Source organism: Lepisosteus oculatus, chromosome 3 (assembly GCF_040954835.1).
Source record: "Lepisosteus oculatus isolate fLepOcu1 chromosome 3, fLepOcu1.hap2, whole genome shotgun sequence".
NCBI classification, from domain to species: domain Eukaryota; kingdom Metazoa; phylum Chordata; class Actinopteri; order Semionotiformes; family Lepisosteidae; genus Lepisosteus; species Lepisosteus oculatus.
Genome location: NC_090698.1, coordinates 9,411,092 through 9,428,158, shown reverse-complemented (window position 1 = coordinate 9,428,158; position 17,067 = coordinate 9,411,092). Strand labels below are relative to the sequence as shown.

General features: G+C 52.5%; 1 protein-coding gene across 5 annotated transcripts in view; it reads right to left on the bottom strand.

Annotated features, from left to right (window-relative positions):
- lrch4 (leucine-rich repeats and calponin homology (CH) domain containing 4) overlaps window positions 1-16,917 on the bottom strand; it is a 35,896-nt gene extending 18,979 nt beyond the window's left edge. For 2 of the 5 annotated variants that reach the window (XM_015340555.2, XM_015340556.2), the window contains exon 1: window positions 16,450-16,917. In XM_015340555.2, coding sequence (XP_015196041.2) covers window positions 16,450-16,621 — 172 coding nt within the window. In that variant the 5' untranslated portion in view covers window positions 16,622-16,917. Of the gene's footprint in view, window positions 1-11,979; window positions 12,183-16,449 lie in introns of those variants that run through there. The other 3 variants (XM_015340553.2, XM_015340552.2, XM_069186683.1) reach the window with 2 other exon arrangements.
- Window positions 16,918-17,067: the final 150 nt, after the last annotated feature.

The following is a 17,067-nucleotide window of genomic DNA, read 5'->3' as shown; positions in this document are numbered from 1 at the left end:
TCATCCTGGACTGGGACCCTGGCTGTGATCTCTAGGCTGTATGGACCCATCCTGGACTGGGACCCTGGCTGTGATCTCTAGGCTGTATGGACTGGGTCCCTGGCAGTGGGAGTAGCTGCACTCTGTGTCAGTGAAGACTCACAATGTAGCCTTTGTAACTCTCTTGATTGGCAACACTTCCACAAGCTCTAACAAAATGCAGACAGAAACTAATACACTCATTCAAGCGTCATTAACCCAAAACAAAAAGAAAGGGATGACGCAGAGCAGGGGATTACAGCCTTGGACAGGACAGTTATATATAAACATTCATGGGTGTATGAATAGAACGTACAGTTAAACAAAACATATCGTAATGGTTCCAAACAGTAATCACCACCCAACACTGCAGGTTTGGACTAGATTTCTGCTGCTGGGATGATCTCCTTTTTTCAATAAGAATTGTGTCCCTTCATCCTTTCCTTCTAATGAACTGTGCCACCAGGCTGCTGCCTAACCCACAGAGCGGGAGGAAGGGTTTTAGTGTGACACCAAGACTGGCACTCAGCAGAGGAAGCCAGGTGAGGAAAGAAGGGACAGACGGAGAACAGGGGGAAAGTGACTGGGGAAAAGGGGGAAGGCCAGAGAGAGAAAGAGGGAAAGAAGGAAGAAGGGGAGAGGGAATGTTTTAACGGCTCAGAGGGAGGACAGGACCAAACACATCCTAGCAAGTGACCTCACTCTCCTAACCCTTCTTTATACACACTAAAAAAAACACACATTAACAGACGCTGCTGACACACACTGACTGCCTGACACAGAAACACAGAAATATTCTCACACAAGCAGATAAGCACCAGCTCCCCCGGACACGGTCTCATGGCCCTCCAAACGCACACAACCATGCACCACACACTGCTCCTCTTCCCCGCTCCTTCCTAGTGTGTGTATTTCCAGCTCCGCTGGGAGGTCAGAGGGTATTTATAGAGAGAAAACAGATTGTAATTGCAGTGCTGTGGGACTCCAAGCGCCTGATATAGCCTGTTATTACAGGGTGTGGGATAAACTCAGACTCGCAGCAAACACACAGCCACTCTGACGGCGGAGACACAGAGAGGAGAACAGCCACCACAAGGAAGAGTCTTCACGCCAGAACGAGAAGGAGAGAAAACAAACATAAAAGAGAGAGAGAGAGAGACTTTTGGCCTTTATAGCCTGCTGATCTTTTCTTACACTCTATAAAAACCAGTAGGAAACGGTCTCTTTGGCTTTTTGTTAGGCCATAAAAACTAATCTACCCCCATTAAATCTGGCATGCTGCAAGGAACGCTGAATCTCATGTTCTGTGGAGTTGAGAACGAAAGTGTGGGGGAGACGGCAACAACCAAATTCAATCAGACTCGGCCGTCATTAATTAGCACTCACTCCTGATGTCACTTCCTCTTCTAAGACGCTATAAATACTGTAGGTGATCCCCTTCTCTCCTCCACCCCATCTCCACCTCTGCAGCTGCCCCCTGGTCACTCCTCACTCTGCAGGGGGGTCCTGCCTCCCCATCCTGTGGCCGAGAGGCCGGCCCTCAGCCAAGAGGGTTAAGCCAAAGTCTCACTAACCACTCCATAATCCTTCCAGTACGCTTCATTCCTGGGGGCTGTTATTCCTAGCGAAATACGCACTTGTAAAGACAGAGGAGATCCTGGGCATGTGTTTATACCGGAACAAAAAATTCCGAGGGGGTGGACAGGAGGCAGTAATCCGGATGGTGTGAGTAGAGCAAACACACGTGCAGGCAACAATGAGCAGGAACGTGTCCTCTTGTCCTGTGGAGCGAGCCTGGCTCAGAGGATTAGCTGCCAACTCGGTCGGATGCAAAGCAGAGGGGATCAAAAACCCTCTGCTCGGAATTTTCTCCGCAGCTCAGGCGAGCCGTGACTGTAGTGCAAAGTAAAACAGTCGGCCCCGATATAAAGCACAGCTGGCGGGGGGGGGTGGGGGGGGTGGAGTCTGCATCCCGAAAACCCATCCCGGTCTTGGATGGTCGGCTGCGTCAGCAGCTTCTCCAGGGTACTGAAATGCAACAGCGCCTGGCGAGCTGGGAGAGACTCTTAAACAAGCCCAACTGCAGCCTGTAAGGAGCTGATCTAGGTCATGCTGTGGGGCATGAGAACCTGCAGACACACAGGCCCTACGAGCCGCTCCGTGGCGCCACTCTCTGGGTCCAACGTGCACGGAGCTCCGTCCCAGCAGCGCAAGACCGTTTTCACGCCTTGCCCACCAGCGCATGCAAGATCTGAAGAGTTCAGAATAGTTCAGGTGGCCACCTGTGGAGCAGTAGTTGGCAGGGGTCTCCTTGATGGCCAGTGGAAAAACGATCTGACTCACTTTACACATGAGTCATAATCTAGGTTAAAAGTGGGCATTTTATTGGGAACCCCAGGCATCTTGAGCAGCAAGAGCCACAGCTTGAGCCCTATGTCCCTGGGTCCAGAGACTAGCCGATTGGGCCCCTAGCTCCCTAGGCAGCAGCCCTCTCCTGGGTTCCAGCAAAAGGGTGCCCATCCTGGGTGCCTCCAGGCTCAGGGTGATATCGGAGAGAGACACACCTCTCCCCCAATCTGTGCTTAACCCTCTGCTGTAGGCCACTGTGGAATAAGGGGAAGCAGGGAGAGGGAAGCCCCCTCCTGCACCCCAACTCGAGTGGGTTCAGGGGCAGTCACTACGAGCCGAGACTGACGGGCACAAGCAGGTGGCCAGGATAATTACCAGCCTGTACAGCTGACATTCATCAAGTGTATGAATATAAAGAGCTCAATTTAAGACATACAGCTAACACAGTGTGCCCGTGCTGCCCAGTACCAACACAGGTACAGAGTGGCACAGCTAGAGAGGGTGCCCGCAGTAGAACAAATCAGCTGTCCACAGGGAAGGAAGGCCCTGACAGGTCCTGTTGCGCTGTTGCCCACAAGTCTCTGCTTGGTGGGAGTGATGGTGAGACTTGTATGATCCCTCTATCTCCCTGCTGGGTCCGCCGTCAGCAGCTGGCCCCGGGATTAACGTACACTTCAGAGGGAAGGGAGAGTGTATGTAGGGAGCTCCTACGGTCAGAGAATCCAGTGCTGATGGAGGAAGGGGTGTGTAATGGCTGTCTGGGTCAGCGAGGGTTAGGATGATGGGATCGACGAGCCGGAGTTTAAGAGCAGTGGAGGGAGTTTTGAGTGATCCATCAGTACTTTCACAGAATCACAGATTCCATCACAAAACCACATGATCAGCCATTACATGGTGATCCCAAGCAAATTAAGAACTTGTTTTTTATTTCATGTTATTGCACAATCCTGTCCCTCATAGCAATGGCCAACACAGACAAGTTGTGAAAACTGAATCTCTTTAGTCTTGGACAGAGGCGACTGCCAGAGAAACTCTTGATTAAGCAGTCCGAGGGGACTGCACTTGAGGAGGGGCAGTGAGTCGCAAGTCAGAAGAGACAAGTGAAAACTACAGGAAAGAGGCTTTGAGACTAAGCACAAGAAGGGCTTCCTTACACCAAGAGTGGTGGGTGTGTGCAACATACAACCAAAATAACACCACTGGACCTGCAGTTTGGCCCTATGCCACCAGACTAATCTCTCCAACGCAGTGTCACTGTTGTCAGTGAGATAAAGACCCGGGTTCTGTATGTCATTAGGGATGAATCTACTGATGCTGGAGGGCACGGATGGGCACCTGTGATTCTGGGGTTCTGTAGCACTGCTTTAGAGCACTGGTAACCTGCCTTTGGACACTGCTGGAATGATGTTCAGACCCAGCTATTAATACAGCCCATGAAGCTGCTCTTGAAGCGATTGATTAACTGATTAATTAGGTGGTGGTTTACACAGCTGGGAGTTTTACTGCAGCAATGCGTGTGAAGTACTTTGCTCAAGGGCTGCACAGATCCTTGTACAGTGCCCCCACCCAGGACTTGAACCTGCAACCTTCCCGTTATGACCCAGAGCCCTAAGGCACAACAGCAGTGCCCTACCTGGAATTTGAACCTGCAAATTGTAACGTAACATAAACAGATATGAGTCCAGAGCTCTAAACCACACCTCCTCTCTGCTTCTCCTGTGTGATTCACCATCACAATTACTTCTCCTATGCTGCCGATTTTGACATCACATCAGTAAGAAGAAGACTGAACATACCGGAGCTGACGATGGTGATCTGTGTGCAGCACTGTTCAATATCCTGCAAGAACAAAACTGTGTGGCAATTCTTCTCAAGTGAGAAGGGTTCAGCCAGAGGTTTCGTCTGAGCAAAGAGCTCTGGTGCTTTTCTTTTCGTATCGCGCACTCCACAAGCAACCAGACACGCATTATTTGAGTTTCTGGTGTTGAGCCCATCGTTGCTGCTCAGGAACATGAATATGTAATTAAACAGATGATTTTTATATATGGAAGTCTTTGTTTCGAAGAGGATTTGCTTCAAAAACAGGGAAAAGCAAAGCAAAGCAGAACAGAGGGGAAATGACAAACGAGTGGTAACTAAAAGGCATCATTAGAGCCCTAAACCAAAACCCCAGAGGAATTCTCGGAAAGAAAAAGTCCACCAGACCTCGAGAACGAGATACGGAGAGAAGCAGAGATGACGCAGACCAGGCTGCCTGCTTATCGAGCAGGGGAACAAAACTTTCACACAGTCCGACTCCGAAACGGGGCCAAGCAGGGCTGTGGAGAGCAAGCCTGACCAGGACAACAACAGCTGAGCCACGTTAATTAAATAAATAAATTAACGGGCTCTGACAGGAAACGAAGAGAGGCTCCACCACGGGAGAGCAAACACACCAGGCCCCCCCGGGAGGGGGGGGGGGGGTTGTCATGGCGACTGGAGGAGGCCGGCTTCCAGCCGTGTTTGGCCCCGAGCCCGAGAAGAGAGGCCCAGGGAGACAACCTGCCCCCACACCACGCCGACAGGGGCGAGCAACTCCCCTAGGCCAGCAAAAGACCAGGCTTGGACACGTCTCCTGTCCTACGGACTGCAGTCTGAAACAGTACCTTAAAGAGAATAACCTTTTGAACATAACACACCTTTTCTTTTCAGACCTGCAAGTCCTGACTCATCTTTCCTTCCAACTTTCATGTCCTTACTCATTAAAGGCCTTACCAGATCTAAAAAATAGGCCACTTCCTACAACTCCCTCTTCCTCAACCCCACCTCCTACACGCCCCTTGAACCTACTTCCTCCCTAAGTACCCCTCTCACTCAGCCCTGCCTCCTGGTGGGAGATTTCTCTTTCTCCCAGGGGATATTCACCAGCTAACTAAAGGGAAATTTCACTTAAGCGGATTTAATTCAACTGGTCACGGGTATTTTTTCTCCCTTCTGCTCTAAGAAGGAGTCACTTCCCATGTGACAGCACTAGCACGAGGGGGGGCTTGTTTCAAGCTTTTCATCTCTTCTGAGCTCCGCTGTTTCCCAGGCGCCAGCAGGTCAGATGGGCTGGCGATCGTCAGGCTCCTGGGTAGCAAAGCCCCCATCTGGACCGAGTCTCTCCAGAGGCCTAGCGTCTTCCAGCCTTACTTCCAGCTGAGCTCCTGATCACAGAGACCTCAGAGCAAATTCAGAGCTCGTCTGTCAGATAATTAACACAACTTTCTTGATAAACAAACGCGACCTGAGGGCTGCAATGTTTCCTGAGGGCTGCAATGGGGACCAAAAAGACGTCACGATCGGCGACGTATTAGCTGAACACTGTAACTCACACGCACAGGCGGCGGAGTGAGGACAAGGGGAAGCGGGGGCTGGAAAACTCGGGATTAGCAGGAACTATCCAATAGAGATGGACGTGCCAATGCTGCTCCAGATCCAGGGATGGGGCTGGCACAGCTGCCCTCCTGCCCCTCTCTGGTCCCGAACTTGAAGTGCCTCTCCCTCCCTCTGTCCACAATCATTTATTTGTAAATCTACATTGCTGCACACTGCAGGAAGCCAAGAAGGACTCCTATTTCATAGCAGCTAGATTCCACTCCAGGTTTTACTAGCTACAGGCTTCAGTTCAAACACCAAATCTGGCACATCAGTTTCTACAACACACACACACACCACTAGCCTCTTTCCATACAATAGCACTTTAGTCTCTGGAAGAGGAATGTGTCCACACACATACACTGCATATTTTCAACCCGGGTACTTTCATAATGTAACGCATACGGCCAACATTACAGGTTGTGTGAACCGGCTTGCCAGCGCGGTGACGTCACCGCCCTTCCTTGTGAATAGCAGGGACCTCAGCCGCCGGGCATAGGGGAGATCTCCCTTTAACTCAGCTGGCTGGTTCCCTGTTGAGTGACGCCGGAGGCCCGGGTTTGAGCCCCAGCAGTGGAGGGCCGACCTGAGGCGGGAGCAGCGAGGGCACATATGCTATCTATACAGCTTTTGCACTACATAACGCTTTGAGCCATTACCCTGTTAATTACAACTTTATATTGCATGGTATTCAATTTTAACTATTGCCATTTCCTTAATAGCTGAAATAGCTGTACAAGATGTGAATGACAGTGATAATTATTTATAATGTTTAGCGTTGCCAACAACAACAACCCCCACCTCACACAAAACAGGATGTGACATCACCACTTCCTGTAGCGGTTTCTGATGTTACGGTTAGAGAGAAAAAGATGCAGAGTGTACGCAGAATGTGAAAATCCAATCACACTCCTGTTGCACAGCAGTCTGGTCTCCTACAGGTCTTACAGTGTGTTCAATCACAAGCCTCTTACATAGCAATCAGTCTTCTCTCTCTTATTGGCCAGTTCTACCAGCTGAAGGTTCCTGCACAAACTTTACAGCCACTGTACTGAAAAAAAATACTTAACGCATCTGGGAATTATTATATTCTTTCTTTTAATTAAGCCTCAAGCAAGACAGGACCCTGCTGTAAATCAAACCTGCAGATAGTGAGGCCCAATGGGCATTGTTCCCATTGTTGTGAAATACCTCAGACCTAAGCTCACTCCCTCTGCAAAAATAAATAAGGTAATAAGCAGGAAACATCCAGCACCTGGCCTTGGCTTTTGCACAAAACCCCAGTGGCTGTTCAAACACAAACTGCTGTATGAAGCTAATCTCATTGTCTTACCGGGTCCCTGGCACAGAGCAAGTGGGCAGTGTGGAGACAGAGGGGGTGCAGGGAGCGGGGTCAGGGAGAGGGTGAGAAGTTCAGAGTGGTCGTCTCTCGGTCAGGGGAAGGGCGTGCATCTCCTTGTCCCCTGCTGGGTGTTCCTGATGGGTTCTGCAGCCGTGCCTTGAAGCACTGCACTGGACTGTATTTAATATGATTATTATTAGTGATACATTTTATTTTAAGCACTTCTCAAAGAATTGGGAGGTCTGCAGTATTTACTATGACCAGAGCAGGCATGGTAAAGCCTCCGAGAGCTCAAGAGTACCTGCTGCACTATGATCAGAGCAGTACAGTACAGGGTACAAGAGCTCTAGAGTACCTGCTGCACTATGATCAGAGCAGGTACAGGGTATAAGAGCTCTAGGGTACCTGCTGCACTATGATCAGAGCAGGTACAGGGTATAAGAGCTCTAGGGTACCTGCTGCACTATGATCAGAGCAGATACAGTACAGGGTATAAGAGCTCTAGAGTACCTGCTGCACTACAATCAGAGCAGTACAGTACAGGGTATAAGAGCTCTATAGTACCTGCTGCACTACGATCAGAGCAGTACAGTACAGGGTATAAGAGCTCTATAGTACCTGCTGCACTACGATCAGAGCAGTACAGTACAGGGTATAAGAGCTCTAGAGTACCTGCTGCACTACGATCAGAGCAGTACAGTACAGGGTATAAGAGCTCTAGAGTACCTGTTGCACTATGATCAGAGCAATACAGTACAGGGTACAAGAGCTCTAGAGTACCTGCTGCACTACGATCAGAGCAGGTACAGGGTATAAGAGGTCTAGAATACCTGCTGCACTATGATCAGAGCAGGTACAGGGTATAAGAGCTCTAGAGTACCTGCTGCACTACGATCAGAGCAGTTCAGTACAGGGTATAAGAGCTCTATAGTACCTGCTGCACTACGATCAGAGCAGGTACAGGGTAAAAGAGCTCTAGAGTACCTGCTGCACTACGATCAGAGCAGTACAGTACAGGGTATAAGAGCTCTAGAGTACCTGCTGCACTACGATCAGAGCAGGTACAGGGTATAAGAGCTCTAGAGTACCTGTTGCACTATGATCAGAGCAATACAGTACAGGGTACAAGAGCTCTAGAGTACCTGCTGCACTACGATCAGAGCAGGTACAGGGTATAAGAGGTCTAGAATACCTGCTGCACTATGATCAGAGCAGGTACAGGGTATAAGAGCTCTAGAGTACCTGCTGCACTACGATCAGAGCAGTTCAGTACAGGGTATAAGAGCTCTAGAGTACCTGCTGCACTACGATCAGAGCAGGTACAGGGTATAAGAGCTCTAGAGTACCTGTTGCACTATGATCAGAGCAGGTACAGGGTATAAGAGCTCTAGAGTACCTGCTGCACTATGATCAGAGCAGTACAGTACAGGGTATAAAAGGTCTAGAGTATCTGCTGCACTATGATCAGAGCAGATACAGTATAGATAATTAAATTCCTGTCGTCAAGTGTCTCTGACAGTACACTTGCCTACTTCAACATGAGTTCCTGGAACCCCATCCTGGCACACTGGTGAGGTAATATAGTATGACTCACACTGCAGGAAGATTCTACTTCTACTATCAACTGTATTCACTGCATGATGCATTTGGAGACGTGTGCAAAATTATGTTTGAATAAACAAATACGTTTCCACAACCGGGTATATCATGGGAAATAGTCGATCTAAAAATCCTTCCACCCACAGAACAGGTCCAACGCATGCAATGGAAGATTTGCCTTACCTGCTCCTGACCTGCCTGAGCTGCCTCAGGTAATCTGCTTCTAAGAAAAAAGTACATTACCTGAGTGTACCTGCTTAAAGGTTGTGGCTCTCATCTCTTTTCACCATATGATCACATCTACCTGGACAGAGCGTTCCCTCTGTCTGTCCTTCTAACCTGCCTTTTGAGCTTCTGCCAGACGGGAAAAACAAAACCTTTGCTCTTTTGTATCCAGAATTATTCCCGCTGCTCGGCCAGGCGGAGAGACGTAAGGGCCGCACAAGAGCCCATGCGAGAAGCAGGGCGATATGTAAACCAGATGCAGACTGGAACACCTCTGAGGAGCTGGAGCTGCCTAACACTGGGGTCCTCTGCTCCAGTGCACAGTAGCAAAAGTCAGTACTCATTCCCTTTACCAGAAAACAATGCTGCCCACTAAATAGTAATCATTAAAAATGCCTTATACTTGGAGATTGCTCTCCACCACCACCAATATATGGCACCACCTGGATGATGCCAGAGTGTGCCAGTACTCTCCCCACACACCAGCTCTCAGTGGGGAGGAGAACAGAGTGATGAAGCTAGTTCAGAGAGGGGGATTATCAGGAGGCCATGACTGGTAAAGGCCAGAGGGAAATTTGGCCAGGACACCAAAAACTCCTATTCTTTTCAAGAAATGCCCTGGGATTTTTTAATGACCACAGAGAGTCAGGACCTTGGTTTTATGTCACATCCGAAGGACAGCACCTTTTAATAGTATAGTGCCCCAGTCACTATATTGGGGAATTAGGAGCCACACAGACCACAGGGTGAGTGTCCCCTACTGGTCCCACTAACACCTCTTCCAGCAGCAACCTTAGCTTTCCCTGGAGGTCTCCCATCCAGGTACTGGACAGCTGACCTGCTGAGCTTCAGTGGGGCTGCCAGTTGTGAGTTGCAGGGTGATAAAGCTGCTGGCTTAAAATGAGACTGGGTTACATATACGGTTCACTGTAAACACCTATGGGTCAGAAGTGTCTCTTCTGGGGTGGGTTAACACTCGCTAAGCCTGAACACCAAGTGGTAGGTAAGACATTCTAGTGAATTGGCTCAATAAAGGATAAGCCTTGAGCTAAATACTGCAGGTTCCCAATACCAAACCTCAGGCACATTGTGCACTTACACACAGTCTGCCTTACAGCAGCTCTCGCACACAGACAATGGCATCATAAAAAAACAGCGTAGTCATGTCTATACACGGGGATTCACAAGCACCTGCCAGCGCTTACTGAAGACATCAGCAGTAACGTTTAACAGGCCCCACCCTCCCAGTCTTTAGCACTTTTAAGATTTTGAGCTATTCGATCTCATAAGGAAAAACCTTGCAAATGTAAAACCGAGGTCATGGTGAATCTCTTTGGCTCAGCAGCCTCAAAAGGGATTTTCATCGACAGAAATGCACCAAGAAACAAGTTCAGACGTCTGGAAAAGACAAACACTCTTTCACTCACTCGCTGGAGGTTTATCTGACCTTCCAATTTCACTGCTGTTGCTACACATCACTGCTTTATCAGGGTTGAGCAATCCTCGTCCTTGAGGCCGGTCAGTGTGTCTGCAAGTTTTCAGGTCTCTACAAAGCAGCAGCAGAGCTGGGAGAAGCTGTTAAATTGGTCCCACTAAGACCTGAGATGAAATGAAGACTCACAGATGCACAGGCCCTCCAATAGTACTGTAACCACACTGTTGTGTTATTATTGCTCTGAACCGGACTGTTTCTGATGTACTGTAACTACACTGTTATTATTGTCCTGACCTGGACTGTGTTTCTGATGTACTGAAACTGTACTTTTTTGTTGTTATTGTTCTGAGTTGGACCTTGTTTCTGATGTACTGAAACTATTCTGTTGCGTTATTATTGTCCTGACCTGGACTGTGTTTCTGATGTACTGAAACTAAATAGTAGTGTTATTACTGCATGGATAACGGGAGTCTGCTTATCAAACACAGAAGGGATGCCAAGAGGACTTTATCTGAGCGCTGTACTCCAGGAAACCAGGGAGACAAGTGGAAACTGGGAGGAAGGGTATTTAGGACAGAGAAGAGGAGAGATGGAGAGCACCCTGCAGGAGTGGGGGGGTGCGTCGGGAACAACACCGCCCAGCCTGTGCTTCCGCAGCCGATGTCCAAGAAACCTTCCAAGGAAGTGTCTGGAGAAGATCCTCAGATCAATCGGCTGCCGGTGTGCAGACAAACAAGTTGGGTTGTGCGGCTTCCTCTCGCCTTTCCGGTGTCCTTAAACGCCAGTGTCAGAGGACTCCGGCCTCCTACAAGAGCACAAAGCGCCAGAGGCGACGCGCCGTCTTCCCCTTTCCCCCTTTGTCCTCTCTCAGAAGCAGCTTGGCAGGACAGTACGGCGTCCCTCTACCGGCTGGGTCCGCCTTGGCAGGAGTCAATTTCTGGGGCTAAAAAACGGAAAACAGATGTCTGCCCCCGCCCCCGTCCCACCCCTGGTTCTTCAGCAACAAAAAGATATTTCGGGCGCTGCTGAGGTTCGGCTTTTGTATCCAAGGGTCCGTAAAGATTGCGCATTAAAAGAGCCGTCAAAGGGGACGGACATCTGCTCGCAGAAACCCACGGGCTCATTTTCCGACGCGATCCTGGCAGCGTGCTGGGAAGGCCGGGGTGGCGGCCGAGCCCGCCTGCGCTCCTCTTGTCGGGACGGCTGCAGCAGCTGCTGGAGATGCCACAACTCCCCCCCTCTCCCTTGACATCACTCTGAGGACTGAGAGGTCTTGGCTCCAGTACCAGTTATTATAAACCTGCACAAGGCCCAGGGGACCAAACTGGCCTCGGGAACGCTCAATGGCTTCCGACTGCTGTCTGAGCGCACCCGCTCTTATTTCTAATGCATGCAGAGGAAGACACCTAAAAATACACAATAGGGTGCCTAGGCTCTAGTTACAGTACCGTTCCCACTCCCACAGGCAGGCTGCTGTGTGAATGCGTGTTCCGGAGCTGTGGTCAGACTAGTACAGCAGTACCGTCACATGACTGAGGCCCTGGAGAGCACGGTACAGACAAGACAGTCAGATCACAGAGCGACAGGATTCCCCCTCCCCCAGACTGCAAACTACCTGCTCCACAGCCCGCAACAGAAGCACAGTGTAGCTGCCGTGTCCTCTCAGCAGACAGGGAGACGGACAGCTCTCGCCGCATGTGCACAGCCTGCACAGTGCACACCACGGGCAATGGCTGCTGTTTTTCTGTACCCGCTCTGAAGGGGTGCTCCGGTCCACACCATGAACTGAGTGAGGACAGAAGAAGAAGAAGAAGAAGAAGCAGAGACTGGCAAGGAAAGAGAAAGAAAAAAGCAGAACTGGGAGAGCAGCCTGCTCAACACCACATCCTCTGAGCGACGGAAACGGAACTCTTGAGGGGAAGAGAAGACTGCGCAAGGCTGTGCCACACGGAGCACGCGAGCACCGCAACACACACTGAAGGACACTGGCAGCACACGCACACACAGCCCCCCGCCTCCCCGGCAGGTCCGGCCGCCAGCAGGACAACGACAGGGCTGCGCCGTTCCCGTTACATCACCGGCCGGAGAGGGAGAGCCAGGACAATGAACAGCGGAGCTCTCTGTTTGCCAGCAGTGCCCGGCGGCCCCTCTCCCCGAACAAGAGCCCCTTGTATCCGGGGACCAGCAGGGGTCACGTGAGCGCCCTGACCTCGGCAGACTGTTTATTAACTCTGCGCCCACTCGCCCACTCGCCCACGGCCACAAAGCAAACACAGCAGCCGGCTGGGTCAGCGGCAGGGGCAGGGGCACGCTCACGGCTGGCACACCCTTTCTTCTGCCCACTTCTGGCTTCCCCTCGCCATTGCTCACTGGCCACCCAGGACTTTTCAATAAAACATGTGGATCTCCGTCTGGAACACGTGCGCGCTGTAGTTTATACTGCTAAGTCCATGATGCTCCTGTAACGATTGTGATCGGTAATGTCAAGGGGAGGGCAGTGGTGCGGGGGGGCGGGGGGAGACCCACAGAGAGAACGCCCTGTCTCCGATCTGCCCATCTGTCGAGCCACCTGGCGGGAAAGCGAGGCGCGGCCCTGATTCCTCATGGGAGCCTAGAGGATCCCTCCGTGCTTCCAGGAGAATCCCTGCCTACCCCTGCTGGCACTGGTCCCAGTCGCGGGGAATCCTGGTCACGGTGGGCTAGAGACGTGACCAAGGCTGGAAGGAAACGACTGTGAGCGTTTTCCACTCCTCAGCACGCTGGACGGTGCGTCTCAGTCTCTAGGAAAAGTGAGAGAGGCGGAGGACAGAGCACGGAGAGGGAGGGGCTCTGAAACGTCAGGAAACACAGAACACGGGAAGGCGGATAAGGAGTGGCAAGACGGACAGGGATGTTGCAGTCAGCAGCCTGTCGTAGAAAGGCAGTTCCGAAATTCACTGGATCAGGTCTGTCCGATCCTGATCCCAGGGTGCCACGTTCTGGCTGGGAATACTGGTCTCATTACATCACTAGCGTGTCAGAAACTAGGAAAGGGTGAGCAGCAGCTCGACCAATCATTTACAGGAGCTGGATGGGCTGGGCTGGGCTGGGCAAGAAGCTGAAGCAGGTGAGGTCTTGTACCAGAACCCTTCCCGGTCTGGGCAGTTTTACACTAGCAAGTGTAAACTGAACAGCAGAGCCACAGCCAGGGCAAGAGACCCCAGACACTAGTCTTCCTCTAGACACCAAACCCATCTCCCTCCAGCTCGCAGAGTGGCTCTCTTCATCTCCTCTTTGCATGTCCACCCCTTCGTCCCCATGACTCAACGTCCTGACCCCCCGCTCTGCCCGAGTCCCGCGTCGTCCACCGCGGCCTGCGTGTCTCCTGCAGCAGGGATCCCAGCCCCTCGGCTCCGGCGCGCCAGTGTACGGGGCTCTACCTCTCTCTCTGCTGTGGGGGCTGATTCTCCGCGACCGGTCCAAGATGGAGGCGACAGAAATCGGCGAGTAAACCCTCCGCACGGTCCTCCAGGCCCATCCCATCATCCGTGACCTCTGACCCCTCTCTCTCCAGCCTCGGCGAGGGTGCCGGAGAGCCAATTACCGATTTCATTCCAGCCGAGCCCCCGAGCGGCACACCGCTGTAAGCCCCTGCTGATGAAACCTTTCCAGCACTTTTTGTTCGATCAAACCGAGACCCGCTTGCTTCCATCGGCCCCGAAGTGAAATTATTAAACTATCGCCCTCACGGTGCTTACTAAACACCGCCTAACAGAAGAGCAAAGGACGATGCATTAGCACCTGCGAGACTGATGCTGTATCAGACGCTCCCACAATCGGCATCCTTTGCCTCACAATGGAATCAGGGGCTTAAACTCCACCTGGGTTCTGAAACACAGGAAGTGGTCCAGGAAGTGAAGTGCACCCCCCTGTCCCTCTGCCCAGCTTCTTGATGGGAGCTGCAGCTGAGGCACTGGGAAATTCCGATGTCTGGATGGTCTCAAGCCAGGCCGTCAGAAAGGGGGACCCCACGCGCACCCACACACTGGGACTCGCACGAGTGGAGCAGACAGCTGTCCTGGAACACAGCCCCCCCCTCAAGACGCCCCTGCCTGCCAAGCACTGGAATCACTCGGCAGGGCCGAGGGGACAGTCTCCTACGCCTGTTCCTTAAGATGTTGCCCTCATGAGCTCAATTTCCCCCTGGACTTTGAGGAAAACTGCCCCAGTTGGGCAAATATAATTCAGTGGGCTCATCTGAAGCCACCTGCACTCTTCCTGACGCTTCAGGGCAGAGTGGGGACTGAGAGGGGACCCAGAGGAGGGACCCCCAGGCGGCGTGAGCGCTCTGCTGCCGATGCCAGGATCCTCAGATCCTTCCGGGAACAGCTGGATCCTTGGATCAACGAGACAGTAGCCGCACCAGACGGATGACCCCCTAGGTCCCTGTAAGCCCCTCCCTTGCAGAGCAAATAAATTCGACCACAAAACGTCCATCAACGCCGTATCTCGAGATGTGCGAGGGGCTCCATCGGCCCAGCTCCTGCCCAGGGAAGGGGCATCCATCGCCACGCCACGCCACGCCGCGGTGCGCTCGGCACACCGTGACCGCGACAAACAGGAAGGCTGGTGCGCAACCAGTGTCCTCCCCCCCCCCCCTCACGCCGGGGGGCAGCACCCTGGCCAGTTCCCAAACCCACACAAGAGAGCTCGAGGCTCATCCGAGCCCGTCTCCCTGCCAGCCCTCAGTGAGTGATGTTGCGTGACCAATATGGGGATCAACCCTCTGGCTGCTCACAGCTGACACCGGGGAGGGGGGGGGGGGATGGGGGTGATACAAAGGCCATTCTTCTCAGGAAAGAGCCGGTTCTTCCCTACTGTCCCGGACACAAGCACCTTCCACAAAGCAGGACCCGCGATCTTCCACTCAAGCTGTGGGAGCAGCGGTTTGGCTTTTACAACCAGGACCTGCAGCGTTACTGCATCTTCAGTAACCACTCCTGAGGGGCCGGCTTCCAACAGCAAACCCCTGGCAACCAGCGCAGGCATGACCTCCCTCCCTGGCAAGAGCACCAGATTCCTGAAGTGGACACGCTGGCCTAGCGATAAAGGGCGATCGCTCCGTTTTATAGGCGGCCGGGGGGAGTCAATGCACAGATGAACAGCCCAAACAGAATCCCGGTGGCAGCCGGCATCCGCCCAGGCAGCGATATTTAAGTAAAAACACACTCATCAAAAAAAAAAAGACAAGTCCAACTTATAATTACACAGGGATGATTATTATCGCTGCCGTCTGGTAATGCGCTGTATCTGTCTCTCTCTCCTGCACAGCAAACACCCGGCCCCGCAAACTCAGGGGGGCGCACAGGCTGGGGCAGATGGTGGTAATTACTCGGGACCAGAGGGCAGCCGGCGAGCAGAGTGGTCGCTTCAAAGCCAGACCGGTTTCAATTCAGGAGCTCCGCAGAGCACGGCGAGGCCCTGCACCGGCAGCGCGACCTACTGTACTTGTACTTGCAACGATTATTAAAATTGTTTCCTTTATCCCCTCAAGTCGCTGACGGAGAGAGAAACACGAGAGGGAGCGGGTGGCGGGGGGATGTGTTTGAGGAAAATAAAAAAGGCGTTTTTCTTCCTCCTTCTCAATTGTTTTGGTTTTGTTGCTGTTGTTTAATATAAGCGATTTTGCAACACTCTCGAGGGCTGGTCACACGAAACTCGGGACTTGAAGAACAGGAAGCGATGCCCTGGTCCGACAGAGCCAATAAATAAGTCGATAACGACGGCAACACAGCGGGGCCGAGGCGACAGCGCAGTTTCTCAACTTCTGCGCTCAGGCGTGATTGTCAAGCGCCCGTTAACCCCCTCCGGCCCGGCCCGGCCACGGGTGTCCAACAGCCCCCGACCTCCCCGCACGCTTGTCAGACAAAATCAGTACACTCAGGCTTTGTGTGGGACGCACCCCCTCCACAGGGCACGAAAACCAGAAAGCGTCGTTAAGTTCAGCTCGGGGTGTTACCAGCCGGACCCGTGTGTGGGCCCTGTGACCGGGGCGCAGGTGCACACGGAAGCCCAGACACCCGGCGGGGCGGTTCGGCTCACTCACCGGCGTGCGTGATGTCGGACAGGTCGTAGTTCCGGGCTGTCCGGGGGAACTCCTTCAGCTTGCGGTTGGAGAGGCTGAGCGCGCCGCTGGCCGCCGCCTCCTCGAGCGCCTTCTCCACGGAGCGGCTGGCCGCGATGCTCGCCGGGAGCGGGGAGTCGTCTCCCGCGGCCATGGACTAACGCGCGCACCTTTCCTTTTTTTTTTTCCTCCAAAAAAAAACCCCCACCGTAATGATGTGTCGTCTCTCCCCCTCCCCTCCCCACACAACTGGGTACTTCTCGTATTCTGCCTCCCCTAAGTCCGGGAAGTAAAGATACGGACAGACGAAACACTCCGTAACTATAACCGCTCGACCCGCTCGAGTAGAGCCGCGGACCGAAAGTTTTTTTTCTCTCTCGCCCTCTGTCTCTCTCGCGCTGTCAACAGGGCGCGAGTGTCAGTACCCAGGAGCCAGTCTGGGCGGGTGAGAGCGAGGGAGGGGGGAGGGGCCGGAGTGTGGAAGGGGGAAGTTGGGTGGAGGGCGGTGCGCTTGACTGACGGGCGAGTCCGACCAATGAAAAGTTTGAAAGGAACGGTGGGAGGCGGGGTTTGCCGAAAGGGGGGAAGAGTTTCATTTTC